The sequence below is a fragment of the Diadema antillarum genome, unplaced genomic scaffold (assembly GCF_040938485.1).
Source record: "Diadema antillarum isolate AM-2024a unplaced genomic scaffold, OU_Dant_1.0 seq00000513_RagTag, whole genome shotgun sequence".
Lineage (NCBI taxonomy): Eukaryota > Metazoa > Echinodermata > Echinoidea > Diadematoida > Diadematidae > Diadema > Diadema antillarum.
The window spans coordinates 29334-51757 of NW_027271467.1; the positions used below are offsets into that span (position 1 = coordinate 29334).

General features: G+C 36.5%; 1 protein-coding gene across 2 annotated transcripts in view; it reads right to left on the minus strand.

The window, feature by feature from the left end:
* Nucleotides 1-7716: 7716 nt before the first annotated feature.
* LOC139734213 (guanine nucleotide-binding protein G(o) subunit alpha-like) overlaps nt 7717-22424 on the minus strand; it is a 52575-nt gene continuing 37867 nt past the window's right edge. For both annotated transcript variants that reach the window (XM_071645016.1, XM_071645014.1), the window contains exons 6-9: nt 18142-18270; nt 14790-14919; nt 11860-12013; nt 7717-9129 (exon numbers count right to left, since the gene is read on the minus strand). In XM_071645016.1, coding sequence (XP_071501117.1) covers nt 8942-9129; nt 11860-12013; nt 14790-14919; nt 18142-18270 — 601 coding nt within the window. In that variant the 3' untranslated portion in view covers nt 7717-8941. The remainder of the gene's footprint in view (nt 9130-11859; nt 12014-14789; nt 14920-18141; nt 18271-22424) is intronic.

Genomic DNA, 22424 nt, shown 5'->3' on the forward strand with positions numbered 1-22424 from the left:
TGCGCCTGTTTGTGCAGTTTAATGATACGCGTAGGCCCCTATGTTCATATAGCTTATATAAGCCAGTTCATTGTTCCACTTTGCTCATGAGCAGAAAAAAAAGGTATTTGTGCAATTAGGCATGTTGGTTTTTAAATTCACTGAGAAAAGCATCCGTTATGAAATGATTATTCATGCAATCCTTAGATATTGTGTTTGCTATGATGGCCATCGACATCAAGCCTGGTATTGGGCAATATGAATAGAAAAAAAAAAAGATTGTTGATACATTCATTAAAAAAAACAATGAAATGGATGCTTGCCGAAGTGTCACTCACTGATGGACCAGGGCCCCATTTCATAAAAGATGTTAGGATAACAATTCTTGCTGGAATGGCAAAACTTCCCACATAGCAACAGCCAATCAGGATGCTGGATTCATGTCGTTACCATGAAAATTGCCAATCCAGCAAGAGTTTCTATCATATCAACTTTTTATGAAATGGGGCTCTGGTCACCAGGTCTATGCTATACGCAAGTTCATTCTCTGTTTGAACATGAAATCCAAAAATTGTTACGTGGTTGTTATGGTTTTAAAGCGAGTCAGGTGCTTAACCAACTGGTTAAAAAGAAATGTCATTTGCATCAATGTGCAAACGAGTTAATTGTGAATTGGCTTATTCCTTTTAAATCATCGGGTCGACTGATATATCGATAATGGAAAAGTATCGGCCCTCAGTATATAGTTGCGACTGGGTTCATGCGATAACCAGCAATTGCATTTGGGTAATGTGTTTCTGCGGAGTGTTGTCAGCAGCAACAAAATGTGGTCCTTTTGTGGAGTCTGTATGAGTTTCTTTTTTTTTTTTTAGATGGAAGTACGGTTCTGATTATGTTTATGAGCTGTGCATCTGTTATCAAACAAACTCCTGGCGTGACGTTACCCTTTAACCTCTGTTTAACGACAAATATCTCAATGACATACATCCAATTTGAGATGGAAATGGCACCCCTCCCGTTTGAATAATGAGAATCGAAAGTGGTCCTCTGACTTGAATTGGACTTACTAATTCATTTTAAATGTTTGGGACATCGTCACGTTTCCATGGGAACGGCGGCTTCTGATTTCTCCCTGTAAGCTTGCCTTCTGATATTTGATTTCTTTTATGTTTACAACTTCTCCCAGCAAACTGCATGTCATGGGTATTTGCGTGTTCGAGAGCTCCGTAGATGTACAGCCGAAATGATGTATTATGATGCCTCCTTTCTGCACACAATGCGTTTCTCTAATGGTTAAAGAAAAATAAATGATGTCAACCTCTAGGTCCTTTTACAAACTCTCAAGATGGTCTAGTCCCGGATATCTGTGTCAATATACATGTATTAAGATTACCTAGCTTTCTCTCCCTTGTTACTACTGTTATCAACTGCTGTTGAAGCTACATACGGTTAAAGCCATGTACTGTTTGCGATTGGGAGCAGTGATTAGAAAAAAAAAATGTTTGAGTTATCACATTTGATGAATACGTATAGTTTAGTTGTATCAAAAAAAAAATCATATAAAACTTTTGCCATTAAGCCACAAATATATGGAGATATCACTAATTTTCTCAATAAACCATAACTGTAGTAAACTATTTTGATAAAACTATTGTTCACATTTTGTATACGTAAATTTATATGTAACAATACTTAACATTGATTATACTGATTGACATTTTTACATTGGTTGTTTTATATCCCTTACTTACATTTTAGGACTATTTTGAAGCACTAGAGCTCGATTTCTTTTTTTTTTTCATCTGCAAACGGTAGATAGTGGCTTTAACACACAAACCTTTTTATAGGTTGGGTACGATTGCAAAGTAAAAGGAAATCAAAGAACCCAAAATGAACGAGCTGCAAACACGCAAATACGCAGAAAAACTAACACACTAAATATGAACTGTTCAGGTGCATTCATAGTCAGCATATTATGGGCCAACGATTTCATCCCAACTCATTTCATGCGGCTGAGGAGCCATGACTTATTTTCACATTCGTAACGTGTAATTACACAGGCTAAATATACTTATACTTTTTCCTCCAGCGAATGTCTACGCCAACGTACATGATGTCGATGCAGGCATTTTCATGAAACGTTACTTACTTTTCGAGACTGAGGTGACGCAGGATATTATAGAAATATATACTTTGCCTTGAGAGTTTCTCATTAAAACTCGAAGTTAGGCAGAGTATATTTGTGTTATATTTTGGATCAAAAATCTACACAAAAAGGGGGAATGAGGCGAGAAGTCTTGTGGTGGATGCGATGTTGTGAAGGGATCCTTTAGTGGCCGCACGAAGCAGGGCGCAATGTCATAATTACTTTGTGATGTTATGTAAAGTGACCGTACAAAACAGCGCGCGATGTGAGAATTGCTTTTGGTGTCACAATAATTGTTTTGTAACATTTCACAAAGTGACCGAAACAAAGCAACGTGCTATATCACAGGTGCTTTGTGATGTCACATTTGCTTTGTGACATCATTTCACAAATAGTGTACTATTTGGAAAATGTCTTAAAAAGGAGACGTCATTTTTTTTTTCAAATAGTATATCATTATGTCAAACATGTCAACATTCTGAAATAATAAACTATACACATTATCACAGGACGCTCCATGAACCAATCACAATGAGATTAAATATCTTATACAAGAGATAAATCGCATTATTTCAGCATTGCTTGACTCGATGTGCAGTGGGATGGCTGGCGACGAGCCTCATCACAATTTGATTACGTGACAGCACACTGGTAGTCTTTCTAGACAAGTCACAGACATTCATCCTCTTGTGGCGAAGGGAAAGAAGAGTTCACCATTTCTTATGTGTTCGATGACAAAACCAAGCACTGTTATGCTCTGTAGATTTTACCCCGTTTGACAGTCACCTACAACTTTCGTAGTGAATATAATATATTATCCTTTCCTCTGATTAAACATAATTTGACATTGCTTTTAACATAAAAAGTATATGTCTTTAAGTACAAGGAAATTAGTGAGCGTAAGGGATGGCTGTTCATGATAGACACACACACGAAAAACTGTCATAGAAACATGCGCGCGTACATACAGACGCAAACACAAAATTCCACACACACACAAACATATAATATATACATCTATATACATACAGTATATATGATATCATATATTGATTTTGAACTGTGTGTGTATGTGTGTGCTTGCATATTGTTCCACAAAGAATACTACATGAAACAAGTTGTGATAATCGTACAGTAAAGTACGTTTTATTAGTTTGCTGTTCATCATCTTCTGTACAAAAACAACCTTTCAGGACAAGTAAAACAACATGGAATATAATTGGGTTTTTCCTTCACTAACAATCAATATCTAGATCTTGTAACTACTATAAAACATCGGTCAATCTGGTGCGGTTTGCTCACCCTTCGATTTCAAAGGGTGGGCTAAATCAATAAATGTGTACTTGAGGTTAGACTTCTTTTGTAGGCGCTACAAGTAGACTACTCATATCCAGCTAAGTATACTCGACCATAGCTTACAAAACTAATGCTGAAATGGATAATGTGACTGGTAGTTGCAATCTATCGTATTTTCGAATCACACCACAGTTGGTCCCTTCTCGCATATGCTCGATACAACGATGCTCTTTACATGTCGATGTTTGCGGATTTTACGACAAAAACATACCAATGAAGGGACGGAAGAAATGCCAATACGCAAAAATATTAACAATCGTGACGATATATTTGCCAGGGTAAAGTTATCTATTCAGAAATATTTGTCTGTCGATACCACTCGTTTCCATAAATTTGCATCCTGTGAACTAGCACGTGTAGCCGCCTAAATGCACGCGTGATGAAAACGGGTAAAAAGAAATATGCTCGATTCGATTTTTCTCGATCAAGCCCGATTAAGACTTTAAAGACACAATGATTTGCATATGAATTATCAAAAAATGAAATAATAAACGGAAACTGTTATTCAAGATCAAAACCTTAAGCGTGATGTTGGCAACCTGATCTGCTGATTTCACAAATTCATGGCTCACGACGGAGCACCGAACGATAACTTAGTGTGGTTCTTTTTTTGTGTGTTGGGTTTAATTGAGGCTTGCGTCAATATGCCTTGTAATATATTGTGTATGTCGTCCCAGGCACTGTTATGAATCAAAGCAAAAATACAAATAATAATGATAATAATAGACAGATAGATCGCCTATACAGATCCTTCAAATGCTTTGTATCAACACTGGAATATCCCTGCATTTCCGAGCTCTGTTAATATTTCACCGCATCCAACTACATGCAATGCTAACTCTGAACTCGTCGTTGTGATAATCAAGAGAACAGTGTGTGCGGCTTGTTGAATTCACGACTTCAAGAATGGACGAGTCTAGTTACATCACAATCTACAAGACATAAGGTAAGATTTATTCACTAGTGCATGGACCAATTTGATCGATTGCAGCATGTCTTTTATTCTTCTTCTTTTTCTTCTTCCCTAGAGTCGCAACGCACTCAGCGAGAAGTTCTGGCTAAATGATAATGGAGATGCAGTGTCGTCGTCATACCCTGTGATATTTCAATTTCTTATCATTACTCTGTTTGCAAATAAACTTTTTTATCTAATGCTTCCAAGAAAAACGTGGAATAAATAAGAATGGTGGCAATTTAAATCAACAGTTATTTGTTTTGAAAAAAGGATTGATCGCGAAGTCTACGCATGATTTATATAATCAATCGTTTAATGTGGTTAGTTGTTGGTTGACTTATTTTTACTTTCCTTGGCATGACGTAGGACGACCTTTGACACGACCTTTTAACGTAACTTTTTTTTTCTTGCCCTTTTCATGAAATCCACGCAAAGTTTCAAGATTTTTTTTTTCATTTTCTTTTTTTCACTTTCTTTCAAGCTCATATGAAAGTATAAATACATTTAACACCACGTCTTAACAAAAACAAAATATTCAGATCAAACATACGAAAAATGAATTTCTGATTTAACGTCTTCTGTTGAAGGAAAAAAAAATGGATCATGCACGGCTCACATACAACTATCATTTCCTGTTTTTTTATCAAACGAAAGGATCTTTAGATATCCTTCGCTGTTGTTTTTGTGTGTACTTTTTCGTAATTTCGGCTCTTCCATATCAGGGACACATTGCAAAACGCTTCATTAGACTTTTTTCTATCAATCAGAACGAAATTTTACTTCGCCAGTTTCTAACTCAATAAACGTACCTTCCTAAAACTATAGTGGATGTACTGGACCATCTGATCCAATATACTACACAAGCTAGATGCTGCATCATCTATACAAAGAAAATTAGGTGTATGCTGCCATAAGACACAGTCAGAGGAATTCCCATAGAAATAATGTGCTCTACAGTGGACCTACGGACCCAGTGACAAATATAAACCACTTTCGTTCCGTGTCCAAGTGCGCGTGGTTTCGACAGAAAGGCGGTTTCAAAAAAGAAAAACGAAAAAAGAAAGAATGACAATGGCAATGACATATACAAATGGAGATAATTGTTTTTGCACTCTTATCATTCATACCAGCACCATTATCTGATTCATCGCTGTGAGCATGGTATATGACTCGCCTGTGGTTTAGTTATAGTGACTGTTGAAATATCGATATCATTGGATTGAAATGAAACACTAAACAAAAACAAAAAAAGAAATGGCCATGGTACAGATGAGACTAGTGATTGCAATGCCCCCGTCTGCCAAACAAGAGTATAAAACATGACAGAAATATTTGTTCCACGTATACATTATGTGTATATGTGTGTGTGTTTGTGTGTGCATGCGTGCGTATAAATATATACATATATATATATATATATATATATATATATATATGTATATATATATATTTATATGTATATGTACATATACATATATATATATATATATATATATATATATATATATATATATATATCTCAGAATTAAAAAAATGTATCAGCACAATTTATTGTATGCATGTATTTCTGAATGTCTCTGTATGTAGTGTGTGTGTGTGTGTGTGTGTGTGTGTGTGTGTGTGTGTGTTCGTCGTTTCTTCATTCACATATTGCCAGTTCATCATAATTACTAACCAGCTTTTATTGCGCCGTGTGCCGCGCCCTGGATGACGTGGCCTGTCAGGTTTTATTGGCTGGCAAACGCGCGGGGAGTTGGTAGGGACAACCACCGGACGGGTGTACGACTATACCTATACGGCTACCGGGTTATATACTGCTTTGAGCGTATGCTCCGATGAACAGCCCCCTTGCTCATGAGTAGAGATTGGTTGGGGATACAGATATAGAAATACAATGCCCGGAGAACAGGTAGTCAGATTGACAGAGAGAAAGAAAGGCAGATAGACATATAGATGGATAGATAGAAGGAAATCGTTGGACCCACATGTATACTCGCTTATGCATACAAAGGTACACATGCAGATGGGCATGACTCCTTCACACACAATCATGCATTATACCCCAGCAACGCGTGGTCACATTCAAGAAAATAATAGACCGACACAGAAGAATTAGCCCGTAAAATCGCAAACTGAACAAATGAGAATATGTTTAAAATATACAGATACACAGGTAGATAGAAAGACAGACAGACAGACAGACAGAGAAAGAGAGAGATGGACAGACGGATAGACACAGACAGCTGGACAAAGATTGAGGAAAAATGGAGAAAGAGAAGGAGATAATGCAATATTGTAAGGGAGAGAGATTATAGAGGATTATAGAGAAGTAACAAGTTGACACAGAAACAGAACAGAGATCTAGGCCTATAGGTAGATAGATAGATAGATAAATAGATAACAAAAGACAGGCGGAGAAGGAGGAAGGGGAAGAGAAGGAAAGCCAGAGAAGGAGGAGGGGGGGGGGGGGGTAAACAGTTTGTTCAGTTACACTGTGTGTGGCAGGGAAGTGCGTTCGACATGGCCGCTGCCGTCAAGGCGTGGTTTGGGGATCGAGGTAGACGCTGGCTGCTCGTGTCACGAACACTTCTTGCAATAGGCTCTTCTTCTTCTTCTTCTTCTTCTTCTTCTTCTTCTTTCTTCTTCTTCTGATCTTGTGTCATCAATCATTTTATTGATGAACCGACTTGAGCAACAGGAAATATGAAAATTTACTGCAGCTTGGCATGACCTTTTTATATTGCGCACTCAATTGACACTTGAAGAATTCCTATAAGAATGCCCGCATGTGATTTGCCATAGGACAAAGATTCGTTTGTGTAAATGCACGTTGGCAAGTGAGTGAGTGCTATTGTGTAGTGATATCGTAATTTCCGTAACGTGGCCAATGTCACGTACATCCACAACAGAGTGATTTGATTCAGAAAAAAAAGTTTAAAAGCAACAAACAACGCTACATATTTTAAAGATACCTAGAAATTGAAAAAGTTTTATATCCAGACTGCAAAACACGCGCATTGCTGATTCGACCGATACTGCGCTATGCTGCCGAGGATGATATTTTAGATGAGTAAAATATCTTTGATGTAACCTTCTTCGGTCACAGGAATGTGCAGTTCATATAAAATCAACAATACAACAGCAACATGTATGATTGAGTTGATTAAAAAACATATTCACTACGTTGATATTGATATAATACAGGAAGGGTGGATTAAAATGAAAGGAAGAAAACAAGTTATCAATATAAAATTGAAGTCATGACCAACTACAGTTTTTTTTTTATAAGAATCATGTGATAAGTGTAGCAGCAACAGAAAAAAATATGAACAAATATGACCTATCGTACATCCATCCCATTGCAATATGCACCATACGAAATAGCTGACTTCATTGGTACACAATGTGTGTATACAATTATAACAACACCAACACTTATAATATGACCCAGCCACTCAACAAATAAATGTGTTTTTTTTTTTCTTTAAATCTTTAACCATCAAGTTCTTGGTCCAATACTACGCTACGGTCGAAGTTTAAAGCTGTCTTGTTGCCAGTCATGACGTAAAATGAGGTCAAGTCGAACGAAGTTGGTTTGGAATCTAGCTCTTTACAGCTCTTTCGTGTCGGAACTGGAGTGGTCCTAGAGAATCAACTTAAAGTCCCCTGGTCGATGCGAGAGTTAAGTTCTCTCAAAGTCGGTGTACGTGGCGCCAGATCGTGACGCCAAGGTGAGGTGAGGTGGTACACCAGTACATAACATGTCAATACGTTCAGTGATCTCCATAGAAGGCGTTAAACGTTAAAAGTCGTAGCAAAATATATACACATTTGTGTCCATGAGATCGTACGACATGACATAGTGTGACGCATGGATATGCTTATAGAAACAATGTTACAAAAGGTTGTACGCTATTTACCCATGAAGTCGCAGGCCCAATCACCAAAAACGAGTAGAGCGTCGTTTCATGGAGGCTTGCTAGTATCATGCTTCGTTTTCGCTCGTGAGGCTTTCATCGCGAGATGATACGGAACGCAGAGGTAACACGTGATCAGTATTAGCCAATCAAAGTATGGGACAGGTGAGTAACAGTTCTTTCCGCGCATTTTTTTTTAATACTATCCTTTGTGTCAAGCTGGGGCGACTGACAGTTGCCAACAACGTTGTTTACACGAAGCAAACACTCGTACATTCCATGTATCCAGACACGATCAAATGTATCACATCCATGTCTCCATTTAGATTCCTCGCACCTGATTAAACTGCGTTATGGTGCTGATTTCTCCTTGGAATTATTATGAAAGACGGATGTTTGCACCTGTCTCCGTTATGTGCACCATCTCCAGAAGCAGGAGCGACTGGGTAGAGTGGTAGCTGCATTCTCTCCGCTATACCTTTCCATTGGCCGAAGGAAAACAAAACAACAAAAAACATGATAAAGAACACTGGATGAAAGGCTGGCACAACTCACGAGCAAGCCACCACGGATGTCTACCTACTAGTCTCAGTACAAGCCACACCCTCGTAGATTGTTGGCTATTATCGTGTCAGTGACGGCATCAAATACAAATTGGATATTGTTGGTGTCCGTTGCACAGGTCATATGCGTATAGATTTCCTTGTTGGCGCTTTTGTTCAGGGCTTCGAATTGTAACTGGATGTATCCCGCAGCAGGTAGATACTCGTTAGCACCTGTAAGGACATTGCAAAGGGATTAAGAGAGGATGCTTTTAATGACATGTGTGGGAAACTTTGGAGTAAAGGCCCGTTTACATCCGAGGTCTACATCGAGCACGATACGGTCAACGGGCCGGGTTTTTTATGGTGAAACCGTTGCTCGTACCTTGCTCGGTGTAAACACGCCATAGGGGTGGGTACGGAAAAATAGCATGATCTGCTGGTAGAATATCGAGTTAGATATTAATTGTAATTTCTGTTAAAAACCAAAACAATATCACATATTTTCTTACAGCAATCAATCTTCTTACATTTTGTAAACATTTTGAAAACATACATTTTCGACTATATTTGGCACACTTGGGTCAATTCTTATATTCAACAATGACGACAACAGGTAAACAAACCTTCCTCTTTAAGTGCTTGACTAAACATTAAGTAAAGCTGAAGGTAACATAAGTACATTTTTCAGCTACCCGCTGAATGAAAGATAACGACTTACTTGACTGGCCTGAGGTTAAAGGACAAGTTCACCTTCACATGCGGATTGAGTGAATGCAGTAATATTATTGGAACACATCAGTGAAAGTTTGGGGAAAAGCGGACAATCCGTTCAAAAGTTATGAATTTTTGAAGTATGTGCACAGTCACTGGTGGATGAGAAGACTACTAGAGTGTATGATGTCACATGCGTACAACGATATAATGAAAATATAAAGAGAATTTCCCAAACTTTTACTTTTTGAAAAAAGTGCACATTTCCTCGACTCGTCATTGACGTATGTTAAGGGTAATTATTCCCCTTGCCTTCTTTGAAGGAGGGAAGTCAGGTGTTCTTTTATTATGCGAGAAAAGTGAAAATATCTTGAATTGTACTTATATTCTCTTTATATTGTTGTACTCATGTGACATCACAAGCTGTAGTAGTCTTCTCATCCAGCAGTGACTGAGCAGAAACTTCAAAAATTGATAACTTTTAAACGGATTGTCTGATTTTCCTCAAACTCTTGCTGATGTGTTCTATTAATATTGCTGGATTCACTCAATCCACATGTCTATGAAGGTGAACTTGTCCTTTAAGACAGCGACGAAGGGGGTTAAAGAAAAACAGGACATAAAAGTTGACGGAAGCCAATCAAAGGTTTTGGCAGGGCTTATGCAAGTGTAAAATTCCCGTTTCATTTCCAAGAAGATTAAAGGAGACTTTAGCACTTGAACGACTATGAATTGGTTATACTGGGTTTCAGAGTTTTTACAATCATTGCGATGATTAATGACAATGTCTTGAAAATTCACAAAAAGTCATAATGAAGGAGAATGATGACATAATAACAACGCAGCTTCACAAAAGAATGCCTGATCGGCTGCATGCTCATGAAAGTAGAATGAAAGAAGAAATTGTGCATAAATTCTACACAGGTTAAGTTGTTGAGCAAGTGGTATGGTAATGAATTACATTGCTACATTGCTGGAATATGTGAGCCTCCTATATCATCATCCTTGTTCAGTGTGTGTGTCCGTGAGTTGTTTTTTTTTTTTTTTATTTAAGGACGTTCCTCAGTTACGTTTGTGTGCATCCTAGCTGCGCAGGTTGGGCGCGTAACTTTCGGGCGCGTAACTGAATCTGAAAGGAACAAACTTGAAAATTCACCTACGAACGAACGTGCTTGTATACAATTTCTTTTAGCTCTATTTCTGGTTTTATAGAATATTTAAAAACAAAGCAACATATTCCCTAATTTGGAGGGGGGGGGGGGTTCTGGGTCACTCACCACAACGCATACAGAGACTATTACTGGTTTTGTTCCCCTCCCCCCCCCCCCCCCCCTCCTTCCCCCTCTCTTTCTCTCTTCTAACCCAATACACATACTGCACATACACAAATTAAGTCTTATCTGAAGAAACGAAGAACATGAATAACTTGACTTGAGGACTCGCGTTAAGTCTTCCAGTGACGTTTCGGTTGAATTCGGTTGCTTTAGTCTCAGTGCATGACGGTGTTTTATGCATCAGAGTTATGATGCGACACTATCTATATACACCGTTCATATATTTATATGAATATATATATATATATATATATATATATATATATATATATATATATACATAGGTGAGAGAAAGGATGAGACGATAGACGTAGCTTGCATCCTCACAGTTTGATTTTTATTCTCAAGCTTTCGGTCCCTGCCCTTTATCAAGAGATGTGATGTACAATTCACATTTGGGCTGGTTGGAAGCCGGCAATCAGTTGGCAACCGGTTGCGGGAAACATTTAGTGATGATGGGCGGAGGTAGACGTGCTGAAGTTACTGTGTATTTAACTTCAGCACGCCATCATTACTACATGTTTCCCACAACCGGTTGCCAACTGATTGCCGGCTTGCAACCAGCCCAAATATGAATTGTACATCACATTTCTTGATAAAGGACAGGGCCCGAAAGCTTGAGAATAAAAACCAAACTGTGAGAATTCAAGCTACGTCTATCGTCTCATCCTTTCTCTCACCTACACACTACTAAGATGCGACGGCCCAGGGGTTTAACAACTGAAAACACACCTTTCACACTCACTATATATATATATATATATATATATATATATATATATATATATCCACAGACACACACACACATCTTCTATTATACGAGATAGAATATATGTGTATATATATACATCTTCTATTATATATATATATATATATATATATATATATATATATATATTCAGCACTTGTTTCTTACCAGTGTATTCTGGAAAGCAGATGACAAGGGGCGACTTTTGGATCTTCTCCTCGAACAGGTCCTTCTTGTTTAGGAAGAGGATGATGGAGGTATCGGTGAACCACTTGTTGTTGCAGATGGAATCGAACAGCTTCAGGCTTTCTTGCATACGATTCTTCGCGGGAAATGAGGGAGCAAAGTGCAGACGGGAAGACAGTAAATATCAGCATGCACTTTCCTTTTTAACATCCCTATCAGGCAAGTTAAGCACACGCTCCCTCTCTCTCTCTCTCTCTCTCTCTCTCACACACACATGATGTGTCTGTAGATATATATATATATATATATATATATACGAATTAAAGTGATTTAATATATGATTCATGTAGGTGTAATATGATGATAATAATGATTTTAAAAAACAAAGGTGTAAATACATGTTTTTTTCCTTTTTTCATTCGACAAATCAACTTTCAGTTGTTGTCTATCTTACATTTGAATGTTCGAAGTTTACAAAAGAGTATTCTGATGAATTTCAGGTATTATTGTCTTCTCTAAATCATGAATTCATTTTTATTGCTGTGTCGGAAATTTGGTTTACTTCCTCAACTTCAACTGAAATATATGGTATTTATGCTTATGTTATTTATGTATGCTGACTAAACCGAACAGGTGGCGGTGTCGCCCTGTATGCATAAGAAAAGATGTTGAATGTGAAATCATGGTTAATTTGTAAACTGCTTGTCAACTGCCAAATGATTTTGATTTTGACTCGTCAATCAAATGAACTGCATGCGCACGCCGTTTTAAAAGCTCACTGCAACCAACTATATACACTCAGCAAAAAAAAAAAGTAAACACTTTTTCAAGTTTATATTTCTCATAGAATATTTGGCGAAAGGTTACTGTATAAATACCATATGAAAGGTAATTTAACTGGCTATCAGCCTAGTTAGGTCAATGAAAAGGGAAACTTTACGCATGAGTGAACACATTTATATTTCTCTTCCAAGGCGCAAATGTAAAAATTGCAAAAAAAAAAAAATGAAGTTGTCATTCATGTGTAAGTGCTCTTCCATGTAGCAATAAACAATAAAAAAATAACACAATAAAAAACGTGAATTAAGTTGTAAGAATAAATCTTTAATCTCTATCAATAACAGATCAATAAAAACTAAAAAATAATGGAGGAAAATGAAGAATCTTCTGTCAAATTCAAATTCAAATAAATTAATAGAAGAAGCAATATTAACAAAAATGGTAGGAATTTGAATTAATTTCTCAAATTAGGAAAATTGTAAATAATATTTGGTTCGTGACTTCGTCTCATGAATTCTTGAATTACGAAAATAAACAATGAAATATAGATATTCTGTTCATTTAATCAACTTTGTGCCCTTACTCCCTACTCATTTGAGATTTGAGTTGACAGAAAATTCTTATTTTCCCTCTTAAGTGTCCCATTTAAATTTGATTTTGTTTGAGGTTATAAAGAGATAAAAAGAATGAAAACTTATTTTTGCTATTCCATCTTGTCTCTCATTGTGTTAAACTGGTCTTTTGTTATCATTATCTTGAAGTGCATTTGCAAATAAAAGACAAGATGTCAATTTTTTGTAACTTTTACTTTTGTGCCTTGGAGGACAAAGGCAAATGTGTTCACTAATGCGTAAAGTTTCCCTTCATGTGACCTACTAGGTTGATAGCCAATTATATTACCTTCAATATGGTATATATTATACACTTGATTGATAACGTTTTCTTAACCAATGAATTAGACCCCTAAATATACACCCGTTGTTAGATATGTCTGGCATGCAAGCTGGACACTTGCTGAACAACTTTTGTTACTTGTTCTACATTTGTGATCCTTTTCTCCTATGGGTTGACATTAGTCTGGATAGATTTACTGTTGTAAACACACGCGTGCGCATACGCACGCTCACGCACGCACGCACGCACACACACACACACACACACACATACGGCAAGTTAACCAGTTAAATGTTTGCTTTAAACACATGTTTCTATAGCGAAGGCGGAACTACTACAACTGATTAATTTAGGATTACACACTCAACACAATGGAAATCAACACGTTCACGGATTAAAAAAAGAAGAAGAATGTTTTGAATTGTCGTTCATTGCCCCTTTAGCTACATTTCAATACCGACAAGTATACCGGATATTAGAATTTCCCTAGCCGTCAATTCAATGCATTCACCGCCAGAGGGTTAGCGAAGGGAACAATAGATGCGGCTATCTGCCGCATACACGATATAAACATATCCATGTACTATACGTAATGTGTAAAAAGTGTAAATATATATAAACGTGTGTGTAACTGTGCGTGTGTGTATGTGTGTGTGTGTGTGTGTGTGTGTGTGTGTGTGTGTGTTGGAAGTAGACGTGTCTGCTTTAAGAAGTGGTACAGTTTTATTTCTGACCAACTGCATCTACAGGTCCAATCGGTAAAAAAAAAAGATATACTATAATCATATCGCAAGTCAATAAGGAAATACGATACTGTTATACACATTTTGACTACAAAAAAGCGCGATAGACAATGCAGAATTAATTTCAACGCTATATTAGATCCAAGAGAATTTTTCCACGATTCTTTTGAAACAGCAAAAATCGATTTCTTTATACAAACTAGAGAAAACATGATGTCCCATGTTCTCTAGATCATGAAACATGGCGGGGGAAGTTGTGATGATAATCATATGGCCCATGCGTTGAGTCATGGTTAAGGTTTAGTCAAGGCCATGATTTACAATATTACATATTTTATCGATATTTTGACTCGGCAAGGACATGTATATCTTTTCAATTTTTTTTTTTAGGCGCCATGAACACCGAAAGATGGACCTGTGTGCTATACCAGTAGCCGCTATCACTATTATTATCATTAGTAGTAGTAGTAGTAGTAGTAGTAGTGTTGTTCTTACCGTTACGTCATCCTCCAACAGTCGTTGGTCGTAGCCGCTGAGGGCGACACAGAATATGATTGCAGTGACGTCTTCGAAACAGTGTATCCACTTTTTCCTTTCCGACCTTTGGCCCCCGACGTCAAATAACCTGGAATATGAAAGTTGGTCAGTTTCTGAATTGCACCAATGATGGAATTAAACTCACTCCAATACAACGCATAGATACGAAAGGCACGACTTCCTCCAGTGCGTACCCTTCCTCTTCATTGCGCAATGTACATGATCACGTGATTTACGAAGTGGGCGGTAGACGGACTTACAGTAAGATTATCGTTAAGATGACTCAGTCTGAATCTATTGTGTATGAGATAATTGAAAAAGAAATTACATGCATTGAAGACATTCAAAAGTCATAACACCCGTAGTCGCTGGTAACCAGTATTAAGCGTTTATGATATAAAAGCAGTAAAAAAACAGAAAGACTTTAAAGGGGAATTCCAGTCCAAATATAAGTTAGTCTGATAAAAAAGAGTAAAATCTTGCGAGTTCAACAGTAAAAATTTGACTGAAATCGGACGAAAAATAAGAAGGTTATGACATATTGAAGTTTTGCTAATTTCTGCAAAACAGTTCTTGTACAGTGGATATGAATATGCAAATGAGTGAGCTAACCATGTCATAACCTCACAATTTTCCATTGATCCTGTACAAAAAAAAAAATGACGAAAAATCAATATTTTTGTCCCTGAAGTCTGAAACATGACGTTATTCCTGATGAAATAACTGCAGAATAGTGATCAATTGGATATACCAAGATTTGAGCCTCGGGCATAATTGCGTTTGAATGAAAAACTGGAAATTTCAAAATTTTATGTACAAACTATATGCAAGTTGTGAGGGTATGACATGCTCACTTTGCCATTTCATATTGATCGTTCAACAACTGTTTCCTGAAAAATAAGTGAATCTTCCTTATTTTTCACCCGATTTTGATGAAATTTTTACCATTGAACTCGTAATATTTTACTCTTTCATATCAGACTAACTTACATTTGGACTGGATTTAACCTTTAAAGAATCCATTACCATCTGAATCAAAAACAAGTGTTAGCCTACTTGAAAAATACATGCCTCAACAACAAAAAAAAAAATGTGCTAAATTTGCCGCACTTTTATGTTAAAACTAGTAATTGCGACCCTATGCCACCACCGGTCTATATTGCATTTTCTCCCAATAGGTCTACAGTGCATAATACATCTTGACAAAAAATTGCGAGACGACAGTTTTACTTGCTTGGCAAGAAATTGAAGCGACATTGAAGGCACAACCCCAAAAATGTATTGAGTGGTTCTCTATACGTACATTCCTTGAACCTAATTTCATTTGAAATTTGACCCTTCACCTTTGACCCCATGGCCAGCACAGCTCTCTTCCAAAAATCACTATCAAATATGATATAAACACTTATTCTTGTGACGATACTTTAAACCATTTTACAAAATACGGGAAAAATAATGAATTTTTAAAAGCATTTTTACTTGACCTTTGACCGCATGGTTTAAATCTTTGCATACCAAGCTCAATCACATGTATACACTTTAATGGTCACTGCCTACTATGGAAAAAATAACCACACGTGTAATTTCAATATTGGATAGTAGTATTTTAGTCTGACCTTTGACCCTCGACCTTCGACTCCATGACCCAAAATTTCAAAGAATCATTGTCAGACAATACATGTAGCCCTATATTAATACGTTTCACGAAGATAACTTAAGACATTTCAAGAGAAATGGACAAAAAAGTGAAATTTCATCATTTTCACTTGACCTCTGACCTCATGGCCCAAAACTTTTACTAAAAATTGTTTATATGATATAATACATGATGTACGTATATATGATGAAATGATTTTTGGGAAAATACCTCTAGGCGTTGCAGAGGCAAGGGAGTGGGGAGGGTACTAAAATTTTAGACTTGACCATGACCTTTGAACGTTGATACTGACAGCGTGCGCCCGCATTGATAGGCACACGTTCGTCCACTCATACAAGGTTACATTATGCCAAGATTCATCTGAATACCTCAAACGGTTTTAAGTTGAGTCGCCCACAAAATCGATAAGGACGGACGGACAACTCGAAAACATTATGCCTTCAGCGACATTTCGCGGCGGAAGCATGAAAAATAACGACGTCTAAAGGTAGCTGTTGATAGGATAAAAATTATACTACTTTGTCGCACTTTTATTTTGAAACAAAGTAACAATGTCCAACGGTGAAGAGAAATAGTCAAATCCTGTTGAAAATGGTAACAAGAATTCCGGGCTTATTTGTTGCGCTTTTACGTTGAAATTAAGTAGTAATGTCCAAAAGTTAAAGGGACTGTACAGTACTGGTTGAGACCTAATTTCAGGTTTCTAACATTTTTAGGTGAGATAATAAGAAATCTCATACGAAATATGAAATAGCATGCAATTCTATGAGGAATTCAACGTTTATTTGATAAAAATTGGTTTTGAAATGGCCGAGATATCCAAAAAAGAGCGATTCTAATAAAGTGTGGGACCCACACTTTGTAACGATCGCTTTGTTTTACTTTGTTTTTGGATGTTTTAGTTATTCCAAACCCGATTTTCATCAAATAAACTTTGAAATGCTCTTAAAATGGTCTGCTCTGTGCTATATCATAAGTGTTTTCTGGTATCTTGCAAAAATCTAAAAGCCCAAATTCTCATCTGAACCAATACTGTACTATCCCTTTAAGATAATAATATTAGTCAAAAGCTGCTAACAGGGTGTTCATCTATATCTGCTTATGAAATGTGACAAACATTTGGGCGTTAATGATATGGTCACTGACTTCCTCTTATTTCTTTTTAATAACCAATAATTCTCAGGTCACAAAACAAATCAACACTGAACAGATTGATGATCTTACAATTATAGGAGGTTAAGGCTCTAACCAACTTTTGATACTTTTTGCTGGCTAGCTTTCGTCCACTCCTGTGGACTTCTTCCGGCCAAGTGGTTACATCGTTTCTCTTGCGCTGCCTAATTTTAAACACACACACACACACAAAAACAAACAAACAAACAAACAACTGCAGGTCCGCAGAAGCCTTAAACTCTTATTTTATGATCATCCCCCAGTGATGAAAGTTTTCTGTATCATGTTGATGATCTGTTCTTGATGAACTGCAAACCAATGCCCGCATATCGAACTTTTGTGTCACAAAGCATCTTCTTTTAAAAATAAAGAATTAGAAAAAACAGGTGTATTTATTAAGAAAATTCAGGTGTATTACATCCCTACTGATTAGTATGTGCTTGTGTTTTTTTTCCTAAATCACTGTATTGTGAAACTTACCTGAAGTGAAGATTTTTGAAAGTGAAATGTGTTTCTACGATTCCTGTAGTCTTTACTCGAGTCCTCAGGATGTCCTGTTCATTGGGAAGGTAGTCTGGTGAACCAATTCTATCAAGATTATCTAGAAAACTGGGAGAAACGTAAAAATGAAAAGCATTAAGAGACATGCATCATATTCTGCCTTCGGCATCTCGCATGTTTTTTGTTCTGAATCTTCGGCAGAATATACACATTAGTGAAGTCATTTTCATGCACAAAATAGAACCTACAGCCATATCTACATTTCCTCCTATCCTACCATCATGATTCCAAAATGCACCGTGTGTGCAAAATATATATGTTTCTCTTTTGTTTTGTTTTGTTTGTTTTAGCGAAGCCCTGCATACTAGCGACATGCCAAAGATCTATGATTTACAACTTCGTATATTTTTTATGCGATCGTGGCACGCTAGAATGTCGTAAACAGACAACGAAAGAGGAACAGCCACATACAAACGGTTCAATTAGTTCACGTGATATCAAATATCACAACTAAACCATCTGCCGTGTCTGTACGAAAACCATTTCCTTTCATTATGAAAAGAAAACAATATGATAAATTTCCTTTCCCCATAACCACATAAAAACATCGAGGTTAATGCTTATTGTGTCTGGTGTTTGTCGTGTGTGGATGATGGTAAAGAAATGAATTACATAAATGTTATCTGCAACGAATTTGCAAAATAACTGCGTGCGCCTATCAGAAAAGCTTTGCTTAGAATGTCATCAAGTATAGACAGGGGTACACCAGCAACAAATCTGCTCCGTAATGAAGGTGTGTCAATACCCCTAAATCTTTCAAAGAAACAGCATTGCTTTCAAAAGTAACAAATCTTTACTGCATTTAGGAAAATGCCACAGATCGATCAAGAGAGACCTGCATTTAACACCTCAGGAAATACAGCTGCATTTGTATCTCTATTTATGCCCTAAAACCAGCTCTCCTCTCTAAATGTATATCCCTGTGTATGACTGGTGAACAGAGGAGCTACTTGTTTCTGCAACTCGTCAAAAGGCCCATGATTTTATTCGACAATTCCGTAATTATGCAGGGGAAGCGGAGGAAACAAAATTCCGTCCTAGGTGAATATCTAACAAAAAATGTACGTCTGTCCTGTGTCTCATCAATAGAAGCGTGAGACCCTTTCCGACAAACTATCGCGTGAATTCCTATACTGCAAAGCATCTTAGGATTGACGTCATAAAGAGTGCCGTGACGTCATGTGGAAAGATTATCGCCATTTAGAGCGTTCTTCTCTGTTATGGCGCGATTTCTTCGGCAGGTGACGGCAACGAGAAGGGAAAGTTGATTAAAAAACGAGAAATTCGAGCCATGCGGATGTTAATCTTCTTTATGCACGGGTGTTAACCTTAGCGCATGGCGCATTCTCTGTATATGACAGCCCATAGTAAATTTACGGCTCTTCGTTAATTCTTTAGATGACAGCATCAGTAAGACAAATCACTGGACGGTCCTTAAAATTATTTAAAAAAATATGAAAGGCATATTCTCCCACCAAAGTCTGCTTCATCACGCCATAACCTCTCCCCGTGTCAAATAGGATTTTTTTTAGGACTTGCTTGGAATGCATTTGATATTAAAGATTCCAAGCCATTGTGTGCTTCAAAACGTCAGAAAAGGTATCATAGTGACATAACCATTACCATTCAAGGGCATATAAGTTGATATGGAATTAGTGTCAAAGTTTGTTCTCTTCAATCTTAAATCAGAATATATCAACAAAAGATTGAACTTGATAAAGTGCTACTTTAAAATAACCAATGAAATATAAAATATGAACAATTCTTTCTGAGCCTTAAATTCTCGCCTATTTTTCACTGAATTTCGTATAAACTTGTGAGACTCTTCTATATAGAAAACGAAGAGATAAAAAACGGATGAGAGAGGAGAGGAACAGTATGAAGCAATATTGTAAGTTAATCTACGACCAAGTGAATTACGGTTCATTCTACAAGAGTTACTGGTATCTGAATAGATGAAATGGTGTATAGACTCAATATTGAATTGTACTTGTTTGTCTAAGTTCACGGATCTGTATTATGTTATTTTACCAATGTTTTGCATACAATGTACATACTTTGTGTGAAATCATTTGTAATTCAACGTCGGGCTGAAATGAATGATTTTACTGAATGAAATGTAGATACCATTGAATAAATCAATCATCATCATTATTATTCAGGATAATTTTACACCCATCAGTTTTAATCTATCCATCATATAACAATCTGTGCATGTATATCCACTTTGGTCACCATAATATAAAGTCAAGAACGGAAGAAAACAGGCCTTTGTACTGACAGAGTCTTAGAATATCTTCACCATTACACGTTATTCAAAGATAAACATAAATTTAATAAACTCCATTTCTTTATCCTTTTTTTTAAACTTGCTGAGGACGTTGCAGGTAAAATTCGTATACTATTCTGGGTAAGTGTTACGCCATGCTTGTTAAATTATTTGTGCAATTAGGATATCTAAAATTAAGTTATTGATATATATATATGCATGCATAGTAATTTCAGTACGTGGTCCTGTTTATCTGCTTGCTCAGAATATTTCAGCTAAAATTTGCACTATTCTGGAAAAGCAACCGCACACATACTTTTTTTTTGTACTTGTACATGAATGCATGTACGATTGAATGCTTGCACTTATTGTAGATATATATATATATATATATATATATATATATATTTACATATATATATATATATATATATATATTTATATACATAATCTATAATAAAGATTTATTCATAAAACTTTAATTCTTTTTATACATAACATTAAACATCTAAGCACAATCATGTTAAAATGAATATAAATATGATTATAGGCCCTGTATACGATACGCAGGTCCCTATAATGTGTATGCGTTCATGTCAATGACGCAATATAAGGAAAAATAAAATATGTCTCTTATTTCGTAGTAACAAAGTATATATCCCAACATCAGGTACCTTCCTATACGAACGTTTGTGGCAGAGGAAATAAGCATTTTGCCATCAGAATTTACTGAACACATTTCTCGTTTTTTTAGCCACACAGCTTCAGACAGCTGGTCTGTCGGGTAGAGCCACGAGTTCATCTCTTGGCAAGGCGAAAAAAAAAATAGACATCAGTTCTGCCTTGAGGCAAGGCTATCAAGTGCGACACGACATACATAATGTCTTGTGTTTATATGATGCTCTTGCGTTTGCGACGAACTTACTAGTTTGTTTTGGGGTTTTTTACGACATGAAGAGCACTTGACTTCTGTTAACTTCAGTATAGCGCGAAGTAGTGACGTCACAAATAAACGTCTTAACTATATGAGGACATAGCAAATACTGAGAATTTTTCTCTCATACATTTCGGAAGTTATAATGTATGGCATATAAGCTCATTCTGTTCATAAAAAGAATCTCTATTCTTTCTTTTTTCTCAGCAAGCTCTAAAATTGCATTTTTTTTTTTACAAAGAAAGGAAAGATTTGATAAATACTATAGTTTAATTCCCATGAATGTCATGTACAATAATTTTCAAACAGGATATAGTAGTTCTACTTCGCGTGTACTCTAGTTCGGAGTAAAGCATAGCGCTCTGAGCCAATGGGAATGGTGCAAAAATACTAATTGTAATTATGTATCATAATATACATACAGTCATGATAAACATAATCATAATCATATACGTATTGTGTATACCCGTGTGTGTGAATATAACTATGTAAACGTAGATATAGATATACGCAGGTGTGTGTTTGTGTTTGCAGGTGGAGTGCAAACAGAGCATTAGCACAGTACAGATGTGTGTCACAGACAATTGGGCCTATTCCGTTATGCTTTCCTGAGTTCTGAGTTTATCGATCTAAACAATGCTGCGGCAAGAGCTTTGAGTTACGATTAATATTTCGGAGAGTTACAATCCATTTATATTTCTCAATCTATGAAATCAGAAGTATGCGTGATATGAAACATTTCTATGTATACCTATGAATAGATTTATCTACACGTGGACACACACACACACACACACACACACACACACATATATATATATATATATATATATATATATAAGTATGTATATATATATATATATATATATATATATATATTAGGACATAAATGAGCGTATATAAAGGCATTTGACATGTTTGTTCGTATAGATATATGATACAAATCCTTTTAAGTGTGTTTACTGTCAAGTAAATATGGGGGAAGAACAAAAAAATGGC